Source organism: Candidozyma auris, chromosome 1 (assembly GCF_003013715.1).
Source record: "Candidozyma auris chromosome 1, complete sequence".
NCBI classification, from domain to species: domain Eukaryota; kingdom Fungi; phylum Ascomycota; class Pichiomycetes; order Serinales; family Metschnikowiaceae; genus Candidozyma; species Candidozyma auris.
Window position 1 is genome coordinate 2,027,065 of NC_072812.1, and position 24,056 is coordinate 2,051,120.

The window sequence follows — 24,056 nt, forward strand, 5'->3', positions numbered from 1 at the left end:
TTGTGAATGTGAAATACGCTAAAATTTAACCCTGATACATCTTTGTAACCATGCATCTTGTGATACCAGGCATGATATATAGTCGACAGAAGAGAAATCTACTGTTTGGTGCCTTTCATGTTTCATGAGGGTGAGGACGATTGGTATTCGGGAACAACTCGACCAAGAATACCCTGGGTGGAAGCAGCCAAAACTTCCAGGCCCGATGCAATTGTTTTAAATGCCCCGTTCTTCTGGACACAACATACAAGATTTCAAGACGTCAAATTGAGTTTGTCACACATCACATACTAGAAGAGAAAGAAGCGACAGCTCGGAAACGATCACCAAACTTTTTTTTTCTGCTCCCGGAAATCAAAGCGGGCAACTTACTCGGTTTCCCCTAGGGGGCATTGACAGAAGCATGAATGTCCAATTTCAATGAGTCTGTTGTATGGTATTCCACTTGGCTCAGGACCACCAATTTTGGAGGCAGCCACTATGGAATTGAATAAATAAAAAGTAATCAAGTAACAAATTGATCTCTAGGCGTCACTGGTTGAATTCACTTAAAAAAAAGGCTTTCATTTTCACTCCACATCATTTATGCCTCTCGTATATTGTGATACTCATATAATTGGATACCGTTTTTGATTCCTTCACCCTTTGAAGCACTCATTACTAGGGAACCCACCCTAGCACGCATTGAGCGTATAGAAAGTTGAATGAGCAAGCGAATGATTAATTGCGATGTATCAGCTGAATAAGCAAAACTACGGTCTCCTCGTGAAAGGTTGAAATTTATCCTGGGTCTCTCTCGGGGCGCCGCAAAAGTTCACGACGCTATGAAGGGCCCTTCATTCAATGAATCAGCTTATCCTTCCTCGGCTAATTGGATTTGAAGAGCTTTTCAAGGCAAAACTTCGATGATTAAAGTGGTTTGAAGCGTCTAGTAAAAAGGACGCCAAAAGTTCATATCGCTTCGTGGCTGCACTACAAGACTTCTCACTTTCTAGGCTAAGACTTATCCAAGCCCTCCTTTGTTTCGGGGATTTACTACTGATTTTGCTCTACGATATTCCAAATGGGCAATCCAATCGTCTCGTTTAGGCACAACTATGGATTTGACTGTTCATATTGAGAAATTCTGCTTCGAAATCATAATCGAGCTCTCTTGGTTCCAGGTCCGACCAACAATCGTGTCAAATAAGGTTTGGGGTATGAGAGCTGTCGGAGCAAAGTCATTGCTGTGTAGCACTCAACTTTGAAATAAACAAAAACAAAAGCCTCGGGTCCCAGGAGTTATACCAAGAATAGAACGAGTCATTTGAAATGCTCTCATTGAACTACATTCATCAATAGATCGAGGAGGCGCGACCTTCAGGGGAACGGCTGCAAAAGCCACCGTGTTATGCATACTGATCTAAATATACTAGTCATCTCAAAATACTTCAGGTAGAGACACACGGTCACCCTTGGCCGGTTGCGGATTTTGCCTACGGAGATACTTCGGCTCCTACGTGACCCGTTGATGACTGGTCAATGATTCTATATATAGTAGTTTGACGAAGTATATAAAATGAATGCTTTTGCTCCTCAACAACTCGCGTGGTAAAACAACATGATCAGATACTTCGTCGCACTCTTCCTCTTTGCTTTCCTTACCTCGGCAACAATTGATCCAAAATATTTTGCGCTCCATGTCATTGATCCGGGAAATGACGATATCTTCGTCGTGAGAAACTATTCTCGTTATCCTATATTGGTGTCGCATCTGGACTACGAAGATCTCGACGGGCCAGTACTGGGTCCCCAAGTTTTCTATTTCGATGACGACGAAAAATTAAGAAGCTCCAAGAACGATGATTTCGTGTCGGTTCAGACATGGAACTCATGGGGGGAGAACAAGCAGACTCTTCTCTTTAATGACACGGTTTCGTTCGACGGTTTTCACAAGCAGGATGGTTACTTAGCCCACAACGGTAATACGACCTTCTTCTCATGCAATGCATATCCGACCGACAAATATGTTGAGTTTTTGACCATTGACGACAGTTGCTTCTTAGCCCATCCAGTGCAGTTACGACTCGTATATCCGGTATAATGAATAGCTTGCTTTCAGAAATTGCGTCAGAGTTTCCCTCCAAAGAATTTCAATGCCAAGTGAACACCGTAACTAATCTTACGGTCCTCGCCAACCTCATACACCTCAAGAGGTGTAATGGGGTTTCCTTGAGCATCGAGCTTCTCTTCTTGTTTTTCCGTAGGTTGTTTCAACTTGGGTTTAAAGTCTTCGAGCTGCAAGCGATGAGCGTGCAACATTAAATTATCAATTTCTGACCGCATACGATGCTTCAAGTCTTCATCCTTGGTGATGACAATTGCATTTGTCTCTAAATCTAACGAATATGCACGTTTGGTGAAGTTGGAAGATCCGATGACGGTGATGCAAGGTTCATCTTCTTCTGGAACTGTAATCCACAATCCCTTGGCATGATATGACCAGCCACCAGGAGTGTTTACGACACCATTTTGCCATTCATATAATTTGATGAGTTCGTCTTTTTCTCTGCGCTTGAGCTCCTCCAAGAACTTTTTTGCGATCAATAAATACGCCTCCGGGATGTAATAAGAAACACCGGGGGATTTGTAGAATGAATTTGCCTTGGCAGATGCTGTAATCACGGTGCCTGCTGCTTTACCGTTGCACAACTTGTCTTGAATTTGCGGAAGCATGTTGAAGTACCCCGCTGTGAACCACCACTTGATTTTTGATGAATCTAAAAATGTCAAAAGACGCAAAATAGCTGGTTTCTCGGTTGAAGCGTCGTTCTGAGCATGAAATAAAGGAGTGAATTGAGAAACAGGGTAAACAATGGTGTCGAAATCGTCCGTATCAGTATACTGCTCAAAGTCATTGAGTTGGTGCTGCTTCAACAAGGGCTCGAGCAAATGAGATGAGTCGGAAATAAAGCGGTGGAAGTTTATATCTGGCTCGCACGACTTGTTTGAAGTTGGCCACGACAAACGGAAAGTCTGATGTTTATGAGGCTTCGCAGTTGTCAAGAGCTGATAAGAAAGACTGGCCACGGCTTTATGGATTTTGAAATAATAGTCAGTTATGGCAGCATCCTTGAACAAATAGTATCTGTCCTGACGGTCAGTGAAGTAATCTTGGGACAAGTTGGCCCCAGAAAGCATCACCTCATTGTCAAAACCATAGAGCTTCATATGCTGGAGGCCGAAGCTCTCGTTGACACGTTTCGGAGCCAAATTCTTCTTGAAACCACTCAAGTGAGGGGTGTGGTACATTCTAATGTCGACTCTGTGTTTGCCGTACTTTTCCACGAGCGTAACAAGCAAAGATGCAGAGGACGGGTTGTTGGGAGCTTCACGAGTGCCGCGTAGAGCGTCGGTCAAGATGTACACTTTCAACTCTTCGTTTTTCGCCAACGCCTCTGAAAGCGTCTCGACAAGCTCCACCTGGCCCTTCCCCACGTACAAAGAGCTGAGAAACACTTTCGACTGAGCGTTCAAGATTTTTTGTTTCAACTTGGCATAGAAGTCAGTTGGATTCGTCAAGACCTCAATGTTGGAGCCTTTGGTGGTGAACCTGGGCGCGATGGCATCCAACTGTTGGAAGATGGTGGTCAAGCGAGGATGGAACAGCGACGAAACCTCTGGAGGAAACGCCACATTGTTGGTGGCGTACAGACGAGCCTTTGGCGAAGCCGCTTGCCTGGCACCAAAGAAGTAGTTGTAGACGGACCCGAGCATACGATTGTGAGCAGCAGCGAGTCTAATCACCATAAGGTGGACGAAGGTACAAAGGAGGGAATAACGGAGAGGGTCGCTGGTATTCTTTTTATTGGATAGGAGACTGGAAACCGCCTATATGTATGCGTCGCTGAAACCTTGGAAGAAAAAAAAAAGTGTATGCTTTGGGTCCGGAAAGGAAGTTTGAGATAAGATATGCGAGATAGGTTGGTGGGGAGGGCACACACTGAGGAAGAGAAAAAAAAATACAGTGCTGAGACCAGTAAAAAGCACACTGGCAGACGTTGAGAGTATGAAGGAAGTGCGAAAGAGAAAAAAAAAAAATGTCTGGCAGTGCCTCTGTCAGAGGGGAAGGCGGAGACCCAGGAGGAGACTGGCGGGAGCAAAGACTATACCAAAAGAAATAGCCCCTTAAGGTGCATTGATCTCATTGGATTTCATGCTCGGATCTTTGAAGTTCCCGCTCCTCGCATCACTCACAATAGGCGTTCTCATTTTGCTCTCTCTCTCTCTTTCTCTCCCTCTCTCTCTCGTCTTTCGCATCTCTTCCTGCCTCACCTCGTTACTGCTTCTGGAGTTCGGTCTTGTGACTGGCACATTGTTCTGGAGGCATTGTTGAAATGGGATGACGTGCGGATTACGGTACCGAACGGCAATTGTCTGTTTGTTTAGTGAATGTGATGCCAGTTGCCAAGGGTGTTGTTGCTCAGCTGTCTGGCCTGGAGGGAGCATTACACTGTGGGATTTGCAACCATTCAGGGGGCTGTGATTGTGCAACCAAAGCAAAATCAAGTAGAAGTAGAAGAGTTAATTTTACGGGTAAGAAGATTTATTGCCGTTAAGAATTCAAGAATATTTGGCTCCTCTTCTTCTTCTATACCTGGATGAGACTGTTCAGGAGACTCGTGGCTTGTAGGTGTGAACGGCTTCTAAACAGGTGAATTACCTTAATATAGGCAAAGTGTTTCTGTTCAGGACTGGGTTTCAAACATACTAGGTCTACGTGAATTTTTGGTAGTATTTTTGTCAAATTTTAGGAGCGGTCCGGCAACGCTGGTGGTGGCCTATCTTTTCCATATATCGCATAATTTTCCCGCTGGTTGCGAAAACACGCTAGAGATAAGCAGTGAGCAACAAAAAGTGCAAATCAAAAAGCCCTTCATAATTGTAGATAGGAGACTACCCTTCTCTTTTTACATCGTGTTCTCTTGCCCTTGCTCTTGCTGACGAAAATCTTTAGGAATGAAAGTAGCCCACTTACGATTTTTTTTTATTTTTCTACCCTTTTTCTACTTTGAGTAATTCGCTAGACCCCTCCATAACTATATTTACACTATTTCCTCGAAATGCACCTATTAATTTCCCTCACCCCCCGCTTCATCTCGACTTTCCTCCAGCGGCCTTGACCACTAGCACGTCTCCGTCCTCTATAATGTATGCTTTGCCTTGGCGGTATTGCTTTCCTTTCGATTTTAGATTTGCCTCGTCTAGGGGTGCATCTTGCTTCTCCAAGTCCTCCCATTTGTACACTTGTGCAGAGATAAATGTCTTCTGCAAATCCGTATGAATGGCTCCCGCTGCTTCTGGGGCAGTGGTGCCCTCTCTGACAGTCCATTGATGAGCCTCCTTGGGCCCACAAGTGTAGAAAGACACAAGTCGGAGCGCTGCCCTCATCTTGTCGACAATTTCACCCATAGCACTGCCAGCATTGTTAAATTCGCTCATGTAGCTTGCTAGCAGTTCAGGATCGTCCCTCAACTCATTGAGCTTTGTCTCATATGCTGCTGAAAATAACATCATCTCGTCCTGTGGACAATTTTCATCGATCCATGCTTGTACGGCTTCCTTGAACTCATTAGTGTTGCTCAGGTAATCCTTCTCATTGACATTAAGCAACACCACTGTGGGCTTCGCAGTGAGAAGGTTCAACGGATTGATTACCTCAATCTCCTCACTGGTCCACTCCCCAGTAGTAACCTTCATACCCAGGTACAAATGATCCAGGAGCTTACTAAGAGTGTCAATTTCGAATTGAATACGTTTGCGATCCACCTGTGGCTTCCTCAACGTCTTCTGAGCTTGCTCCAAAGCAGTTTCGATGTAGTCCAAGTCCTTAAGGATAAGCTCATCCGTGACTATGGTTAAGTCCCTCACTGCATCCACATTGGTCTCGACGTGTGTGATGTCATCGTCTCTGAAGCCCCTCACCACATGAAATACACCATCCACTTGCCTAATGTCGGACAAAAATTTGTTACCTAGTCCTTCACCCAGCGCGGCGTTTCTTGTGAGACCTGCGATATCGTAAATAGTCATGGATGTGGGCACCTTCTTCGCTGATCCATATAACTGCTGAAGATGATCTAGCATTGGGCTTTGAACAACCACTTGTGACATGCATGGGTCGATGGTTGCGTATGGATAGTTGGCAGGCTTCCCTAAGCTTGATCTGGTAATGGCTTGAAAGAACGTAGATTTTCCAACGTTTGCAAGCCCTACCACGCCCAGCGAGAGGTTATTACTCACTCTCCCAAGCTGGCTTTGCTTAGCTGCCAGAGCCAGCTTTTTTGCATGACGAATTGCACTGGTTGCAAAATTTCTTATTTGCTTCATCGATGCCGAGTAGTCCTGCAAAAATTTAGTGCTGCTTCAGTTTCTATGTTATGCAGGTGACAGTTAAATTGACACGATGGAAGTGCCAATCGATCATCATTTGGACAAGAATTCAATGAAGGGGTCAAAGAAGTATAGACTGTTCCTATTGTGGTAATATTTTCTTCCCTCCCTTGTAGATTTGCAGCTGGTATAGAAGTATTGCTAGACAGACCCAGGTGACAAGAAGCGTTTCTGAAGAGAGAATATTGGTAGGCAATTCATACCACTCCTGATTATTGACTTTGTAGTGGAGCAAGGATGCGGTAAGGAAGAATGTTGACAAGGTTTGCACGAGCAAGTAATGTCTATGAAGAACATGGAATCGCAGGAAGTACCAATTGGTGGAACATTGAGGTATTAGACGAAATATGGCACCAAAGTAGGATATGACGTAGAAGTAATTTGCAATATCAAGCTCATTAAGTGTAGCCCAGCCATGGAGGTAGTACCAAACGAGTACCAAAAGTCCGCAGCCAAGTAAGCTCAGAAAGAAGTAGAAGGGGAGACTCAATGCCTCGTGATGTCGACGAGAACCTTTGAACTTTTTAAAGGTCTGCCATGCCAAGTAAAAGGTCACAATTGAGCCAACCAGGTCCAAAAGAACAACAATAGGAGAAGTGTAGTATGATGTGTACAAAGGGTATCTCTTGCTGTACTGAGCAGCCAATTTGGATGATATTAAATAAGACGCCCCGTAGATACAAGAGGCAGTGAGCCAAAGAAAGGAGTAGGCCACAAAGTCACAAGAAAGACCAAGCACTGAACCTTTTCTAGAAACCCTTTCAGCTATCAAACCATAGGAGAGTATTTGGATGAAGTGGCCCGCAATATATAAGGTTTCTGATATCATTGTGGCTGATCACCCAATGATTAATTTGAATGTTTTCCATACAATTGCTAGTTTCAAGGAGATGATGCAAAAGTCAAACTTGCGAGCTGCTATCTCGCGTTGATATGTGAAGGGGTATCGACAACTGAGTAGTAGTTTCTGTAGGGAGTGAACGTCAATGCGCGGAAGTGTAACACTAAGGTCTAGTACATTATCAACACTTTTAGTCGAAGGCTATCAATAATACACTGCAGACAATTAAACTGCTAAAAGTGGACTGACTTAATAAGCTCTTTCGGTGAAAGCATCCTTCAATCAAAATATTTGATCTACATACAGCATGGCGGTGGATGATACTGAAGGATACTGGGACATTGTGATATCGTCTCTTCAAGATATTTGTAATGCCAATGAGTCCCTTTCATTCGACAACATATTTGCTGACCATACAGATACTTCACTCAAGAAGCTCGGCGAGAATGATTTAGAGACCCTAAAAGAGGAGATAAACGACCATATGTTGAATATAGGAACCGCCACAAGGCTCATTTCAACGGCCCAACAAAACTTGCAGACGCTTATAACGAATTTAGAAAAGGCTCAGCTGAAACAGGAAGTGACTACGCGTTCGTCCAAGCTGTCAGTCACTAGAGATGGCAAACGAGCGAGCAGCAGGAAAGGCAACAAGAAATACGGGCGTCAATTTTGGGTATCAAAATACGATCCTTCAGAACCCATAATAATAGGATCAGAAGTTGCTTTCAAACTTAAAAACCGTCATTTCGAAGAATGGATTCAGTGTGAAGTTACAAAAATTCTTGGTGACGGAACACGATACGAAATTAGAGACCCTGAACCGGATGAGAACAACAATCCAGGGCAAACTTTCAAAGCAAACTACAAAGATATCCTACTTATACCGTCAGTGCTGGAGGTGCCTAACCTCATATCGTACCCTCACGGTACGAAAGTGTTGGCGAGATATCCAGAGACTACCACCTTCTATCCTGCAGTTGTCGAGGGCCAGAAGAAGGATGGAACAGTGAAGCTTAAGTTCGACGGGGAAGAGGAAGTTAATAAAGTTACTGAAGTGGAGAGACGTCTAGTTCTTCCATTTCCTCAAAGGTGATGCTTGAGGCATATGTGCATTATTGGATAAGGTCATTTTAAAGTCGCTCGAGAAACGAGTTAAAACAATTACAATGTATTAAGAAAGAAAGTGAGTATTTCTGTGCAATTCTCTCATCTATGATTTTCTCTCTAGAATTTTTTGAGTGCAATTGTTACCCGTTATGAAAAATCGTTCCTCATGGTTCTCAATAGTGAGTTTAGACCAATTCGCAGCCACGCAGTAACCATTCCGTCCAATATGCTAAAAATTTGAATCTTTCAACACCACTAAGATAGTTGAAGAGTTCTAAAGGGCATATCCAAGTCTCACACAAATTTTGAAAATCTTCAACAGCACTACAAAAGCCTTATTTTTCGAGTTTCGAAGGAAGAACCTCCACGGCGAAACGGGGCCCGCACGTGACTGACCGGCGATGCGATGGACGAAAAACAGTGATGAAAGTGGAAAACCTCATTCATCTCTTCATCAACTAAATCATGTCGGAGGAGTTTGATATTGACGACTATTCAAGAGTATGTTGGTAGTGTGATACGAATGGAATAATAACATTCGCGTTGTGTTTGTTTGTCGACGCTGCTTGTGGTAACCGACTGAATGGTGACAAACTGCAACAAAAGGTGTTAAGTGACTTTTGCTTTGGGATGCTTTTCGTTGGAGCTTTGGCTGTAAGTGGACCCAACATGCGGACAACAATTATTTTTTTTTTTTTCAGGTTTTGATGCTAATACAGTAGGATAGGTCAAGATCCCCTGTGAGAGACAGAGACCTGTCGCCAGGCAGGAACTCTAGGAAGGACTATGAGGCTCCTCGTGGCAGTGAAAGAAGAGGTGGCTACCCTAGAAGAGCCAGAGAAGGCTCTGAGCGTGCTTGGAAAGCAAGAAATGCTCGTCGTGAAAGAACCGGCCGTGGTGACCGTCGCGACAGGGGTGACAGAGGTGACAGAGGCGACAGAGGTGAAAGAAGAGGCCGTATCTCCATGGCTGATGCGCTGACTGTTCCAGGTGACGAGGAGCAGCGTAGCAAAGTGGAGCGCAACTATGAGAAGTCCATTTTCGTCGGCAACATCCCATTTGAATCGACTGCTAAAGATATTGAACAGATCTTCAGTAAAGACTTTGATGTAGTGCGTGCTGACATCGTCACCAGACGTGGCCTCTCTCGTGGTATGGCTACCGTCGAGTTCTCGTCCATTGAAGATGTTGAGAAGGCTATTGCCCAATTCGATCGTACCGAGTACCAAAACAGAGAGATTTTTGTTAGACAGGATCACCCACCTCCAGAGGAAAAGAGACGTGAACCCGAGTCCAGATCAACGCCTGCCAAAGACGATGATCGTGAGCCCAACCCTGAGGTGTTTGTCGGCAACTTGCCTTACAGTGTCTCTTGGCAGACGTTAAAGGATGAGTTCAGAAGCATTGGTTCCATCGTTCGTGCTGACATCCTCACTGACCGTTCTGGTAGATCTCGGGGCTACGGTACTGTTGTGTTTAGAAGTACCGCTGATGCACAGGCTGCTATTGACAAGTACAACGGCTTTGAGTTGGAGGGCCGCAGAATTGAGGTTCGCTTTGGCAGGGAAAAGAAGGAGGCCAAGACCAAGAAAAACTCTTCCTTCACTGAAGGTGTCATTGGCGGCGGTGAGCCCTCCAAGACCATTTTTGTCGGAAACTTGCCCTACATCACCACTAAGGCCGACTTGTTCGACCTCTTTGAGACTGTTGGTCGTGTCACTCGCGCTGAGATTCAGTTGGAAGCTCGTGGCAGGGCCTCTGGAAACGCTGTTGTCGAGTTTGAGATGCCTGAGCTCGCTGAATTGGCCATCAAGAACTTGGATAATTACAATTACGGTGGCCGTCCTTTGCTGATTGCCTACGCTAAGTATCCAGCCAATGTGGAGAACGACGAAGAGAACGACGAGAAGTTCGCCGACGCTGAGATGGGCGACCAATAGTGCCCCGAGTAATTAACTTTCACGAAATAGCAAAACTAGATATACTGTATCGCACTCCCTGTATGTTACTTTAAGCCCTCTGGACTCCGAACCCCTTTTGGTACCACTTGATCTTCATGCTATTAGAGACAATTATCAGCTTTTTCTACGCCTTGTGGGCGTTTGTAAAGCCTTTCTTATGGCTCATCATCGTTATCGTCCTTGCATGTGTTGCTTACCTAAAGCGCCGAGAATTGGCTGAGATTGCAGAGAGACTCAGAAATAGGCGCCGGTGGTATAATAGAATGCAACAGAGCTCTCTGTTTGAACAGGACCTAGAAAACGGACTATCAAGTGGCAATTTTGACATCTCGGGCAACATCGGCAACGACTCGAGGGATGGGCTTGATGAGAATGCCAAAGCCGAAATACGGCGTATCATGCAAAGAGAGAGTCTTCCCTTTGACGAGGCCCGGCTTCGGTATTTCAGAGCCGAGCTTTCACGTAATGGCGTTGCGAGCGACGGTTTACCCACAGATAAGCGCACCGTGACCTTTGATAGACTATGATGGCATGTCTACGAATGAGTCGGAAGCCTCGGATTGTGGAAAAGTGCGAAAAACGCTCGTCAAGGGATAGAATGATCTTGATTTATGCTTCAAATCTGGTTATCGACGGGAGAGTGGTTTAATTCTATATGGTATAACAGGTTTCCGCTGGGGCTAGTGAGATGGGGTTGAGTGCGGTGTTCTGCTAGCAGTAATTTGAGCGGAGGGTTCTATGATTGGAATCTTCTCAATCAACGCAAGTTCGCAAGTACCGAAAATATGTCTCGTTCAAAGCCTGCTGTGTTTATTGTGAGAATTCACGGCCCAGCTAACGTATATGGTGTCAGAACAAAATTCTGGGCCCGCAAGTAGTCCACAAATATATGCTAGATACTATTATTCAGGCGCCTAATAGGGCGCCGCCTCTGGAATGCCAGCAATTCTTTTCTATTTTCTCTTTTTTCACTGGTGGTCCCTTTTAACTGCCAGGATTCTTTCATTGGTTGCAAAATTCAACAAATGCCCTTAGAAGGCTTTTACAAAAAATGAAAACTCCCAATCAATGAGAAAATGCGGGTAAAAAAACGATCTGGAACACTTTCCTCATCCATCTAGCACCGACTTATATTTCATTTCAAAAGACTCTTCGATTTTCCTAATTGTGCTACATCGCCTTCCTCCGAGTAGCGTACTTTAGACCTGTCGCATTAGCGAGGAATAATCATATATAATGCACTTCCGAAATGGAAACATCATATACATAGAAAAAAAAACAAATATATTTCCTACGACTTCATAGGGTTTTCTACCTTTTCAATGCATGACACAAAATCTTTCTCTTTCGTTCGTCACAAAGAAACGCCTCTACGTGATTGACAATCATTGTTTACATTATCGCCTAATGTGGAAATCGTATCAATATCATCAAATGTATGTACATGTACTCTAACTACAACTCCATCTGACAAACCAAGTTGGACTCTTTTTTAGAATATGGACATTTACAAGAGGTATGCCTCGGGCGAACACGACAGGGAGTTTTTTGCAAAGCATAATAATAACGAACTAATTAAGCTACGACCTTTACTGGGACAGTTCGACAATGTTGATGCAAAATCAGTTTCAAGACCAGTGCTGTACTGGCAAGCAATCTTCCCACAAGCGGCGTTTTTCGCTGGTTACGACCATGAGCTTTTCGGTCATGTTGTAACTGTCGTGTACAAGAACGAGGTTACTTCGAAATTGAGTGCTGTTTCAATTACTAAATATGGCTGCAACGTCTATGAAAACCTCTTGCTTGATGTCAGGCTGCGCTTCTGGCCAGCTTGCGAGAACTTGGATGAGAAACACAAAGATTCCAATGTCAGAAGAGCTCTTGCCATAGCCAATTTGAAAAATCATAATCAACTTCATAATAATAGCGAGAGCTTCCATTCCCGTTGGGACGAGACAAACGCAGGTGCCTTGGCAAGCTCTATGGATGTATTGACAGGGAAGGTCCCTGTGGAATTGGGCGAGAAATTGTTACAGTTGGGCCTTCTTCAGGATCACTGGGTGTCCTCAATGCTTGTAGATGTGGTCTATGACTCGAAAACGCCTTTGAACGGCGAGAATACAATTGAAGAGAACAACAAGCTTGTATTTGCCTTGGGAAAACAAATGGACCAACTTTTTGATCCCTTACTCGAATACTCCCCTCAGGCCATGGACTACCACTATGTTATTCCCCAGCATCCCGTTCCTACAGTTCTCCAAAACAATGTTCAAGTGAATAAGGTTCTAGACGAGCTCTTTGATGTTCAAGCTAATTATGCTATGGACTTAATAGCCATTTTACAGGACCTCATCAATCCTCTCAGAGCTAAAGTGCTTTCATCGAAATCTTCCTTGGGCATTCAGAAAGTCAACCTCATATTTCCACCAACCATCGATGAGATTTGTCGAATTAACTGCATCCTCCATGACTCTTTGACCCGTGCAAGAAAGTATGGATATGTTGAAGTATTTCATGTGTTTGAGAACATTCTTCCTTACTTCTACAAAGCATTCATTAGGCACGAAGCTAATCTACGCAATTTCCATTCCCGCTTATCAAAATTTTTGGAGAAGGAGTCCAAGCTCATGTCGTCACCTGAAATAAATCGGAGAAAATTTTCTGCAAGATCTATCGAGGCAATCGTCTCAGGATCCATTTTGGAATTACCAAGATTAAAGCTCATCCTCAAACGTCTTCACTCCCTGATCGAAATGGAGAAGGCTAGGTACAAAGACATTGAGCAAGCTAATAATAGTGAGGCTCCAATTCTCGATAAGGCCTTTAACACATGTGTCGAAATAATTGATAGTTTCGGGTATAATGAACAGGAGCAAGAGCCTTCAACTAAAAATCGTGTCTTCACACCATCCGGCAAACTACTCACTGAGATTGCCACAGAATGGCCAAATGAGCTTCAATATGGCTGGATAAATCGAAAAGTCATAGGCGTCCATGAAATGAAAGAGGTGATTTCGACACCTGCCAGTTCACAAATACTTATCATCTTCTCCGACAGTCTTCTATTTCTTGATCTGTTTCTGAATGAAACAGATTCTTCCTTGCTGGTTCCATCAGTTTTGATGAATTCCCTTATCAACGAGAAGCCATTGCCGAAGCTCTCTCAATTTCCTCAACTAAAGGTCAAATTCTGGTGTCCTGTCACGGACGTCATTGCTCAGGGTTATCAGTTTCAAGACGAGACTTTCCTTTCGTTCATGGCGTTTGGGGAGTCTGAGTTTAGAGATCGCAATGGAAGTCCACAGAATCTGGTTCAGACTTTCAAGGTGGTGGATTGCGCAGAGCATTCAATTACTTCTAGTCTCCAGAAAGCCAAAGTCCTCCAAAAGACAACCTCCTTTCATCTTTTCAGTGATCAGGAAGGCGGAATTCTGCGATTATATTGTGCCCACGAAAGACATGCTTACAAATCTGAAGCCTCAACAGCTCCAATTGTGATTCTTCTCAACCTTAATCATGATGAAATTGAGCGGTTATTCAATGATCATCCACACGTCTACCTAGTTCTTAATGCCTCTTTCTTGAACCATCACACAGTGCATATTTCCGGCCATGATCGTTCAGGGAAGTATAAAGTTGAAGAAATCGTCGGAATAGCAGATCTTCGGGAATCAGTAAGAGAGATGCTTTCGCAAGCTATTGATGCATTTTACCATTCGTCCCATTTTTCAAATGTGGTCATCCAAGGTTACGAGAAATCACTTGCTTATTTCGCCGATAGCTACGCTAAGGAGACCCTGGGTAAAGCTATCCTGAAAGTGGCGAAGGATATGCCTTCAGGGCAAGAAATGAATAAAATTACTAGTGAGAGTCTCACCGCAGGTGAACAAGAACGAAATGTGTCCGGAAGGTCTAGGAATATCAGCGCAGAAAGGTCGAAGCCCTTGAAAAACTACGGCGAACCAAATGCGGATTCTGAGAATTTGAGCGTTGAGGCAGCCAGTACTTGTATGCCAAAACTTTTCTTGCTCAGCTTATTTCATAAATTGGGAAAGAAGAAGAGGAAAACACCACGGAAAAGTGTTCCTGCTGATATTCGTGTCAAAGAGAGTGAGAAGAAAGTTCCCGGAACGGAAAACCCATGTGGAAAGAAGCAGGTGTACGAAAGTATCTACAAGCCTGTTCCTACTTTACGAGAAAGTTCTATATCGTCAGCGCCTGTCTCTGAACGTGAGCCTCAGCATAGGAGCCTCTCGACCAACACTGGAAGCTCGTCTCATTATACCAATACTTCCTTACAGGTGCAATCCAACTTCCAATTCCCTCCCGGCCCTGCTGTGGAGAATGCAATCACAGATGGGTCCCATAGCAAGCCAGCGACCTTGCCGGTAAAGCGTGTTGTTTCTACTGTACATGAAGAAGGTCAAATTCCGGACGACCAATTGCCTAATACAACTATCACAGACATTAATCTGTCTGACATCGAAAAGAATGATGTTATGCTCGATACAGTGGTTGACCGTGTTTTGGAAAGCAAGGAAGCTGCTCCTCAGTCCCCACAGTATAGAGTCACTCAAGGGAAGAAGTTGTTTTCTGAGAGCGGAATTCCATCGAAACCAAAGAAGAGAGTTTTCCTGAGTCAAGACATTGCGAATGCATTGGAACAGATCAATGCAGCTGGAATATCTCCAGAAACGTACGCAAAGTACAAAAAATATGAGGAACTACCTACCGTCGATTTTTACAGTGACGGGGAGGCAAACTGGATAACTATCACAAGGGAGGATTCTTCCAATTTGGCAAGAGAAGTACGAGCCATGAAGGAGGAAGCCAATATGGACACATTGGATGTGATTGACGTTGGCAATGCCGGATCTCCGTTGAGAATGACTCCACAGAAAATACGCTACAACACCAGTGATGGTACCATTTCAAGCACTGATAATGATGGCATCGACGAGAATTTAAGTCAAGACACAGTCAAACTTCAGCCACCTCAACCACCAGCTCATAACGTTCTTCCTACAGAAGAGTCTCAAGAGTCCCTTAGCTCATTCCAATACATGAGTGAGTTTGGAAGAAAGTTGGATGAGGGTTTCCATCTTGAGGATCTGTGGGACCAGAGGTCTTTGCCGTTTACTGTAGACACCTTGGTCGTGGAAGAAAAGGAGGAGCCAGAGAACAAGTCCACCTCTGACATGCATTCGCTTACCGTCTCATCAGAAGAGTACTTCTCGCCAGAAGAGTACATGAGTGCATTAAAAAGTGAGCTTTTTCCCGAGGAAGTAGATGTTGGCCACACCTTAACCCTGTCTTCAAGTGAGAAGACACTTATGAATGTTGCAAGGGAGTTTGAGAAGGCAGATGACGACAACGGATTTCAAATAAAGTTCGATTCGGTCGCCTATCTTTCGGATATTCTTAATGGCACCGTCAAGATCTAATCGACTACTAATATACGTTAATGACCTAATAGACACTGGATGTTTTATAAATATTTTATGTAGCCTCCAAGGAAAAGATCCACAAAGCTGCTTATTTCTGCAAAAGCTTCTTTACCTCAGCAGCAATGGCATCGCCCACTTCCTGAGTGGAACTTGAGCCCTTCAAATCTGCGGTTCGAATACCAGAGTCCAAAACGTTACGAACAGCCTTCTCCAAGGCCTCTGCCTCTCTGAGGCAGTCTAATGACAAGCGCAACATCATAGCGGCCGACAAAATCGTGGCGACAGGGTTGACCTTGTTTTCTGGTAAGTCCGGAGCCGAACCGTGGCATGGTTCGTACAAACCAAACGCCTTATTTGTATCTGGTAATGAAGCCAAAGATGCAGAAGGTAAAAGACCCAAGGAGCCAGGGATCACGGAAGCCTCGTCGGAAATAATATCACCAAACATGTTTGACGTGATCACAACACCGTTCAATTTAGTTGGGCTCTGCACCAAAATCATGGCAGCAGAGTCAATGAGCTGGTGGTTGATGGTCAATTGAGGGAACTCCTCGCTCATCACCTTGTCGACCGTCTTTCTCCACAATCTAGATGAGGCAAGCACGTTGGCCTTGTCTAAGGACCAGATGGGCAAAGGAGGGTTGTGCTGCAAAGCCATGAAGGCAGCCATTCTGGTGATTCTTTCAACTTCAGAGACACTGTACTTCTCGGTGTCCCAAGCGCTCTGACCGTCGGCAGACTCTTCCTGTTCTTGTCTCTCACCAAAGTAGATACCACCGACCAATTCACGCACCACGGTGAAATTGGTTCCTTTGACAACACTGGCCTTCAATGGAGAAAGGTCCAAAAGCGAGTCAGATGCAAAGTTGCAAGGTCTCAAGTTCGCATAAAGGCCCAATTCCTTTCTGATCTTGAGAAGACCCTGCTCTGGTCTAACGGCACCAGTACCCCATTTGGGGCCACCAACGGCTCCCAACAAGACAGCGTCTGACTTTTTGGCAGCCTCGAGGGCTTCATCGGGCAAAGGCACTCCGGTCTTGTCAATGGCTGCACCACCAATTAGATGGGTTGAAAAATTGAATTTGATATCTTGAGACGTTGCTTCCTCAATGGCTTTCAAAACCTTGACGGCCTCGTTTACAACCTCGGTGCCCACGTGGTCACCAGGAAGAAGAACAATATTTTTCTGAACCATTTGAAAATAGGGTAGTAAAGTTGGTGATATGTGTCCGCCGTGGATATCACTTCATATATAGGTGCGAGAATCAACGGCCGGAAACGGCGCCGGCACCGGGGGTCGCGACTAACTACTATAACATACTTCTGAACGTGAAAGCTGTGCAATCATCACTATAGACAAATCAAAACATAAAACTCCGCTGTCAACAGGCCTGGGGCCCTTGTGTCTTTCGTCTCATCATACCCATGTAGAACGTGTATATCGCTGGATTTATAGCGTCAGTGGCTTTAATGGCCACTCCACTCAATGGTGTTCAAGTCAATACCTTCTTGCACCATCTCCCACAATGGAGACATCTTTCTCAAGAAGTCAACTCTTTCGTTGATGGCACGCACAACGTAGTCAATTTCTGCCTCAGTGGTGAAACGGCCAATACCAAATCTGATGGAAGAGTGGGCCAAGGCATCGTCAGCACCCAAAGCATGCAACACGTATGAGGGTTCCAAAGATGCAGATGTACAAGCAGAACCTGACGAAAGAGCAATGTCTTTCAAAGCCATGAGCAATGACTCACCTTCAATGTATGCAAAAGAAACATTCACACAGCCAGCATACTGCTTGCTTGGGTCAGACAAGACTCCGTTGAATTGGGTCTCTGGGATGGACAACAAGCCCTTCTTCAACTTCTCCGAGAGTCTCTTGATGTAGGCCTGGTCGTAAGCCATATCCTTTTTCATAAGTCTGGCAGCCTCACCGAAACCACACACCAAAGGTGGCGCCAATGTACCTGATCTCAATCCTCTCTCCTGACCACCACCAGTGATGATCGGATCCAATCTCACTCTTGGACGTCTTCTCACGTAGCACGCGCCAATGCCCTTGGGCCCGTAAATCTTATGAGAAGAAATGGACAACATGTCGATGTTCATCTCGTTGACATCAATTGGAATCTTTCCGTACGCCTGGACTGCATCGGTATGGAAAAACACCTTGTTCTCTCTGCAAATTTTACCAATTTCCTTAAGCGGCTGGATCACACCGATTTCGTTATTAACAGCCATCACGGACACAAGGGCAGTGTCCTTTCTGATAGCCTTCTTCAAATCCTCCAAGTTGATTAACCCTTCGTTGTTAACTGGCAAATAGGTCACTTCGAAACCCTCGTCTTGCATATGTCTTGCTGAGTCCAAAACACACTTGTGCTCTGTCTGTGTTGTGATGATGTGTTTCTTTGTCTTCTTGTAGAATCTAGGCACACCTTTGATGCACATGTTGTTCGACTCGGTCGCACCAGACGTGAATATGATTTCCTTTGGATCAGCGTTTATCAACTCAGCAACATGGCTACGGGCTTTTTCCACCTCCTTCTCAGTCTCCCATCCGTAAGCGTGGGTAGAAGAATGAGGATTTCCGTATAAACCCGTGTAAAACTGTAACATCTTGTCCAACACACGAGGATCCGTTGGAGTCGTAGCTTGCACGTCCAAATAAATGGGTCTTGTACCGAATTTGGAATCATCTCTCGTTGCCAGCTTCAACGATATCAGAGAACCTTCAGGAGCAACCGCCACTTCTGGAGGAGTCGGAACCGCTGTGGCTAACGAACGAGCTGTGGAGCGAGCTGGGACGCTTGTGGAGAGAGACCTGACGGCCTTCAAGGCAAGCCTTGAACGTCTTATATTCGACAACATATTGTGATGTGCTGTTGATGAGTAAAAAAAAGAAGTAATATAAAGATGAGTAGAACTGAGCTGATGAAGAGTGACCCACGGTGCTTTTTTTAATGCTCTTTTTTTGTTCCGTTATACTAATTAGTAAGAAGTGAGAGTCCTTTTTTTTTGTATGCCGAGATTCAGTCCGTACGTCGTGCGATGCACACCTGATAGATTATGGAACAGAAGCTGGCAAAGGCTAAGGAAGAAGTATGTAGCAATTTGGCTAGCTTGGGAAAACAAATATCCTCCACCAACGAGTGAAATGAAGAATAAATTCTCGCCATAAAACACTTTTCAAATATCTTATTGTCCATTGCCACTCACGGATGCTCCCATGCATACAAATTTCGCAGCCAATATTCCGTATCTTAGTAAAAGGCTCTATCATTGCAACGTTCCGGATCTCTTCACGTACCCTTCTAGCACGGAATGAGCCAACTCGTAGCAGCCTAAAAATATGGCTCCTCCAGCACTAATCCACGCTGTCCTAGGGCCCACTCCACTGAGGAAAACCCCAAGACCTTCTTCATGGGCCATTTGCCTCACTAGAGCCACCACACCAACACGCTCCTTATGTAACATGATTCTAGTTTTGATCACATCGAGGGGAGTCGTAGCGGCTGCTGCTATGCCACCGGCAACAGAGCCACAGAGGGCTCCCTTTAATAGCGATATCGACTTCTTGTCGTAACTGGTCCAGAGCTGCTTTAGCTTCTCGTACAAGGGGAATTGGATCATCGTGAACGGAATTTCTCTTAGTATGGTAGAATTCCAACCTCTATAAAGCCCTCGAAGAGTTCCTTCTCCCAGCTTGTTCAAGAGCAAGTATTTGAGGTTTGCCCACAGGGTCGCCTTGTTCCCCACCCCAATGTGTCCTGCTTGAGTTCTCTGCTTCACAATCTCAGCAGGAACACGCACAAGGCACGCAGCAATCTCTCCAGCAGAAGCAGCTAGCATGTGGCTGGCTGTTTGCGGGAGCTTATCTTTAGTTGTTGTCTTCAATGTGTCGTAGGTAACGAAGAACAAGGAAGCAGACGGAGCCGAAGCCACCACAGCAGATCCCAATCCTTTGTAAATACCATGCCAACCGCCATTAGCGAAAAACCCACCCTTGGCCTGTAGTCTGGTCTTTAAGGTGTCTATGGGAAAGAATGCGAGATCGGTACTAGTACCAGCACATCCACCGCTCTATTGTTAGTTAGCCATTGTATATTTGTGGTTTTCAATTGTGACATACGATCAATGAGATCAAAAACGACGTATTGTCCATGAATTTGGTCTCGAGCTGTGGGCGTGGGTCAAAAACCTCGGAGAGTTCTTGAGGAAGTAGGTTTGGCGTCTGAGTAAAGCGAGTTTTTTCACGTTGCGACTCATGCACCAAAAATGCACCCGGAGATAATGTAGCGAGTCAGGACTAGTCAACTATTGACTTGATTACCTGGGACACACGACGAACTTATTTTTGCCAACCCTTTTTTTCCTTGCAAACTTTACAATGACAGAATCCTTTTTCTTTGTTGCAGGGATGAAACTGTCAATAAATGAGAGAAACTCTTCGTAGTCCCATTCCTTCACCATTTGGAACAACTCCTTGATTCTCGCGTGGAGGTCTTTTGAAAGCATTTCTGGATTAAGGTAGCGGATCTTGTCGCTTTGTGGACGACAGAAGTTGCCTCTAAGGAATGATAGGTCTAGTGAGGCGCTGAAAAAGGGGGGTAGACTCAGCTTCCACTTGAGCATGAACTCTTTCTCTGTGAGAAGAGAGGGTGACGCTTTCTTCATGGTCTCCACTCCAAACCACCAAGCGCATTTATTTTGGTTGAGCTTGAACCTGCTCGGAGAAGTCTCCTCCCCAAAGCGATGCAGCAAAGTAGCGACAATTTCTTTCGTAAGCTTAGTATTCTGGGATTCACATTTGGAAGCGACCTGCTGCAAATCATACTCTTCATTGGCTTTCGAAAGTGATAGGAGAATCGAGATTAGCGTATAGAGAGCGTCAGTGATGAAGTCTGTTTCCAAAAGCACGGCATATCCGTCGATGGTGCTGCCACAGAGCCCGTACCACTGCTTTTCGAAATGGGCGGCATCCACAGGAGAGTCTGCTTTCACCTGATCAATATTTTTGCTTGACTTGACATCTCCACCAGGGTACTTTGCTATGCCAGCGGTATCGATGTATCCAGACAGTTTGGTGAGTTCGTAAGTGTAGGAGAGCTGCTCAATTCCCACTAAAGAGCTGTCAGTAGTCTCAAACTTTTGCTTAAGCTTGTTCACATGAGCGTCGTTCATCAAGATCGTCGTGTTGGAGTGGTTTTGCTGGCGGACCGTATACGTCTCATCGTCGGTACATAAAACCAAGTGATTGTCTATGGATTTTGGCGACTTGAAGGACAAGCTTCCTTTGCCTTTCTTTATGTAGTCCACAAGATCGTCCAGGAGCTCTACAAGCTTATACGTGTAATCCTTTCGCTTCAGCGTTTGACAATACACGTTGAAAGACATGTCAGTGGTATGAATGTTGATGCGCGTTTGGTAAAGAACAGAGTACTAGAGGTTACAAGAAAAGGTGAAGCTCATACTGTTGAAGGAAGAACATAAACATACGATATACAAACGTTGCTCTATTTCTTCAAATTGAACAGGGGTTGAAGACTATAAATCGTGTACAGCATTTATGCTGGAGTTATGTGAACTATCTTACATTTTGCAGCCGTTTACTATAATACTGCCTTTCATCGCACAGACTATTTCCCTCGATATGGATGGCTATAGTCAAATGTCAAGATGCCTGCAAAGCATAGTTTGTGCGATCTTTCCGGTTCTTGAAATAGCTTCATTTTGAAACTTCGCCCTGTAGCACCCTCATCCACTGCTAGCCTTTCGGCTACAACAGACGAATACAGCCTAGTCTCCTCAGTGCTCTTCAGAATTCTTAGTTGAGCTCCTCGATGTGCTTGTCGATGTCAATTTCCTCCAAAGACACGTGGCCTGCCAAAGTCACTGGCTTGCTCATGTCACGCTCATACTGAATCTTCTCCAAACGAGCACGAGGGCTCCATCCTTGCACTGGGGCCACCAACTTGAATGGGGCGATCCACTGATTTACTTCCTTAAAGTTGTCGCCCAAGCTGTAAATTTCGTGCACCAAGTCCTCCACACAGATGAAGCCGAGGTCATCGCCAAACTTGTCTTCAACGATCTGGTTGTTGTCCAACTTTGTGAAGCCGGTTTCGCTCTCAGAATCGGGAACCTCGGCTCTCTTTTGGAAGAGCTGACGCACAGAAGCAAGAGAGGGTTTGCCCACGACAATATAAGGCGACACGAGCTTCAACACAGGCATGATTGTAGGAGTAGCCTTGACAAATACACCCATGTTCTCTTCCGTCAATCTCAACACCTGGAACACCGCTCTGGCCTTTTCAGGAATGGACAAATGCTTGTTTGTGTTTGGGATTCTGATGACAAATAGAAGCTTTGTGTCGGTCTCCTTCTTCTGGCTGATTTGTCTGTTTTCGTGCTTCAAGATATTGTCCATTCTTTTCCTTTCGATGAAAGCAGCCTTGTGCTTCATGGCTAACTTCTCCGCTCGAAGGAACTTGTCCTTTTGCACAAGGGCTTTTTTCTTCTGCTTCTCCTTCTCGAGCCTGAGCTTCTCCTGCCTCTGGATTCTCTTCCTGTCCGCATCCTTTCTCTTTTTGAGGAGAACCTCCGGGTTACTATTGAGAATAGCCATTATGTGTGCTTTGAAGAGATGAAGCGGTTTGGAAAATTATCTGTGCGATGAGCCTGTGTAGGTGCGATGCGTGGCTGCGAAATGGGGGACGGGATCTGAGGATGAGAATTCTGAAAATACCTGGATAAAGAATACTCAGGCCAAAGAAAATAGGCTGAGAAAGTGGAATGAACAAACTAAGCATAAAATTGCCTGTTTGACTGAGCGTCAGTTTTGAAAGTAGTCTGTTTATTACTGCCTTCACTCAGTGAGGCAGCCGTAGTAACATTGAAGGGAGGGCTGTATCACAATTGATTATGTTGAGGTAGCCTCCTTTCCTTCCATCTTGGATAATGATACCGATCCGTTTTCTCTTCTCGTGGTCTCTTCTCGTGGGCTCAACAGTCGTTTCTGAAAATGGAAGACCTTAGTATCGCATCGCGCTAGATTCCACCATCAGTGATTTCGCAGCCATTGAAGGTGGAAGAAATACCTGTCATTCCAATGGGAACAGAAACCCAGTTCGCTGTTCCTCTGACATCTCTACATTTGTGTCATCCAATCCATTTCTCAGACGTTGTGGTCATTCAAACACACCGAGGCACTCAAGTCGAGGTACCTGATTTTGGAAGTCGACTTCGCTCGTTGGGACCAGCGAACCTTCATCTCAACTGAGGTAAGAAGAGAAAACTCAAAATTCTACTCTACCGAGCGCCTAAACATTCTCCTATACTTGAACTCCTATACCTGAGCTCCTATGCTAAAGCTCCTATACTTAAGCTCCTATGCTTAAGCGCACTAAACGCCTAGCCTACCCCAGCTCTAGCCTCACCCAAGAACCTTGCACAGCCGTATTCCAGCCATCGCCCGACACTGATCCCCAACAAGCAAAATGCCAATAGAAATACAGAATACGAAGCAAGCCTCTATCAGCCCACACCACAAGCAAATAATAATCGGCACATTGAGCGTTGCACGTGCTTGTATGGTTGCCGGATGCCTCAAGTCGCTGTACTCTGCTTCCCATTTGTTCTGGGTAAATTGATTCGTGCTACTACCAGTTCGAGCAACCAATTCCAGTAAATTCGGTTCTATTGGTCACGGTTTTGTTGCCGCCACCCCACTACACTACTACCCGAGTCTAGCGCCCTCTGGGAATTGTGCCAATCTGTGGAGCCTGCTCGCTTAGTGCCGATGTGGGTGCAAAGGAAGCCTATTTAAAGTAATTCGCACTGGCGCCAGGCACCTGCAACAGACTAATGCGGTACATGTAATCTTCCACAGGCTGCTACCATCAAATGGCAGTATTCTGGGAAACTTGATTTATGGCATTATTTAGGAACTCCAAGTAGGGCTCCTCCTCCTCCTCCTCCTCCTCCTCCTCCTCCTCCTCCTCCTCTGTAGTGTTCATTCGATGAAGTCACCTTTTGTACGTCCAAGCGAAGCGCAAGCACGATCTGCAGCCCTAGCGTGGAAACTTGCGCAGGCTTCGCAGGCCTTGTATGCTGCCTAGCTTAGAAGAGCACAGTCTTGATACAGCAGCTGGCTGAGAAAAAAAAAAACCGTTCACACGATATTTCACGGGCAGCTTCAGCGACATATTCTCATTTTTCAGGTATATTTTCGGCTCCTAGTTTGCTTCCCAAGTGGTCCCTCTT

The 24,056-nt window shown here is 45.0% G+C and overlaps 12 protein-coding genes across 12 annotated transcripts; 5 read left to right on the top strand and 7 right to left on the bottom strand. All coding sequences in view use genetic code 12, as the record gives it.

Annotated features, from left to right (window-relative positions):
* Positions 1-1,600: 1,600 nt before the first annotated feature.
* On the top strand, positions 1,601-2,083 carry CJI96_0000948 (uncharacterized protein; the record flags this gene model as incomplete). The annotated part of the gene is made up of 1 exon (XM_029032305.2): positions 1,601-2,083. The coding sequence occupies one exon, from the start codon at positions 1,601-1,603 to the stop codon at positions 2,081-2,083; it is 483 nt and encodes a 160-aa protein (XP_028892620.2).
* A 26-nt stretch (positions 2,084-2,109) lies between these two features.
* Positions 2,110-3,789, bottom strand: PEL1 (CDP-diacylglycerol--glycerol-3-phosphate 3-phosphatidyltransferase; the record flags this gene model as incomplete). Its single annotated transcript, XM_029032306.2, has 1 exon — positions 2,110-3,789. The coding sequence occupies one exon, from the start codon at positions 3,787-3,789 to the stop codon at positions 2,110-2,112; it is 1,680 nt and encodes a 559-aa protein (XP_028892621.1).
* A 1,344-nt stretch (positions 3,790-5,133) lies between these two features.
* On the bottom strand, positions 5,134-6,126 carry CJI96_0000950 (uncharacterized protein; the record flags this gene model as incomplete). Its single annotated transcript, XM_029032307.2, has 1 exon — positions 5,134-6,126. One exon carries the CDS (start codon positions 6,124-6,126, stop codon positions 5,134-5,136), a length of 993 nt encoding a protein of 330 aa, XP_028892622.2.
* Positions 6,127-7,580: 1,454 nt separating this feature from the next.
* Positions 7,581-8,369, top strand: CJI96_0000951 (uncharacterized protein; the record flags this gene model as incomplete). The annotated part of the gene is made up of 1 exon (XM_029032308.2): positions 7,581-8,369. The coding sequence occupies one exon, from the start codon at positions 7,581-7,583 to the stop codon at positions 8,367-8,369; it is 789 nt and encodes a 262-aa protein (XP_028892623.1).
* A 479-nt stretch (positions 8,370-8,848) lies between these two features.
* On the top strand, positions 8,849-10,323 carry GBP2 (single-stranded telomeric DNA-binding/mRNA-binding protein; the record flags this gene model as incomplete). Its single annotated transcript, XM_029032309.2, has 2 exons — positions 8,849-8,884; positions 9,106-10,323. 2 exons carry the CDS (start codon positions 8,849-8,851, stop codon positions 10,321-10,323), a joined length of 1,254 nt encoding a protein of 417 aa, XP_028892624.2.
* Positions 10,324-10,439: 116 nt separating this feature from the next.
* On the top strand, positions 10,440-10,871 carry CJI96_0000953 (uncharacterized protein; the record flags this gene model as incomplete). The annotated part of the gene is made up of 1 exon (XM_029032310.2): positions 10,440-10,871. The coding sequence occupies one exon, from the start codon at positions 10,440-10,442 to the stop codon at positions 10,869-10,871; it is 432 nt and encodes a 143-aa protein (XP_028892625.2).
* A 972-nt stretch (positions 10,872-11,843) lies between these two features.
* CJI96_0000954 (uncharacterized protein) lies at positions 11,844-15,788 on the top strand (the record flags this gene model as incomplete). Its single annotated transcript, XM_029032311.2, has 1 exon — positions 11,844-15,788. One exon carries the CDS (start codon positions 11,844-11,846, stop codon positions 15,786-15,788), a length of 3,945 nt encoding a protein of 1,314 aa, XP_028892626.2.
* Positions 15,789-15,879: 91 nt separating this feature from the next.
* LEU2 (3-isopropylmalate dehydrogenase) lies at positions 15,880-16,986 on the bottom strand (the record flags this gene model as incomplete). Its single annotated transcript, XM_029032312.2, has 1 exon — positions 15,880-16,986. The coding sequence occupies one exon, from the start codon at positions 16,984-16,986 to the stop codon at positions 15,880-15,882; it is 1,107 nt and encodes a 368-aa protein (XP_028892627.1).
* A 272-nt stretch (positions 16,987-17,258) lies between these two features.
* On the bottom strand, positions 17,259-18,662 carry SPL1 (cysteine desulfurase; the record flags this gene model as incomplete). The annotated part of the gene is made up of 1 exon (XM_029032313.2): positions 17,259-18,662. One exon carries the CDS (start codon positions 18,660-18,662, stop codon positions 17,259-17,261), a length of 1,404 nt encoding a protein of 467 aa, XP_028892628.2.
* A 408-nt stretch (positions 18,663-19,070) lies between these two features.
* On the bottom strand, positions 19,071-19,956 carry CJI96_0000957 (uncharacterized protein; the record flags this gene model as incomplete). Its single annotated transcript, XM_029032314.2, has 2 exons — positions 19,071-19,874; positions 19,924-19,956. 2 exons carry the CDS (start codon positions 19,954-19,956, stop codon positions 19,071-19,073), a joined length of 837 nt encoding a protein of 278 aa, XP_028892629.1.
* A 164-nt stretch (positions 19,957-20,120) lies between these two features.
* Positions 20,121-21,188, bottom strand: DCC1 (Dcc1p; the record flags this gene model as incomplete). The annotated part of the gene is made up of 1 exon (XM_029032315.2): positions 20,121-21,188. The coding sequence occupies one exon, from the start codon at positions 21,186-21,188 to the stop codon at positions 20,121-20,123; it is 1,068 nt and encodes a 355-aa protein (XP_028892630.2).
* Positions 21,189-21,618: 430 nt separating this feature from the next.
* Positions 21,619-22,419, bottom strand: RPL7 (Rpl7p; the record flags this gene model as incomplete). Its single annotated transcript, XM_029032316.2, has 1 exon — positions 21,619-22,419. The coding sequence occupies one exon, from the start codon at positions 22,417-22,419 to the stop codon at positions 21,619-21,621; it is 801 nt and encodes a 266-aa protein (XP_028892631.2).
* Positions 22,420-24,056: the final 1,637 nt, after the last annotated feature.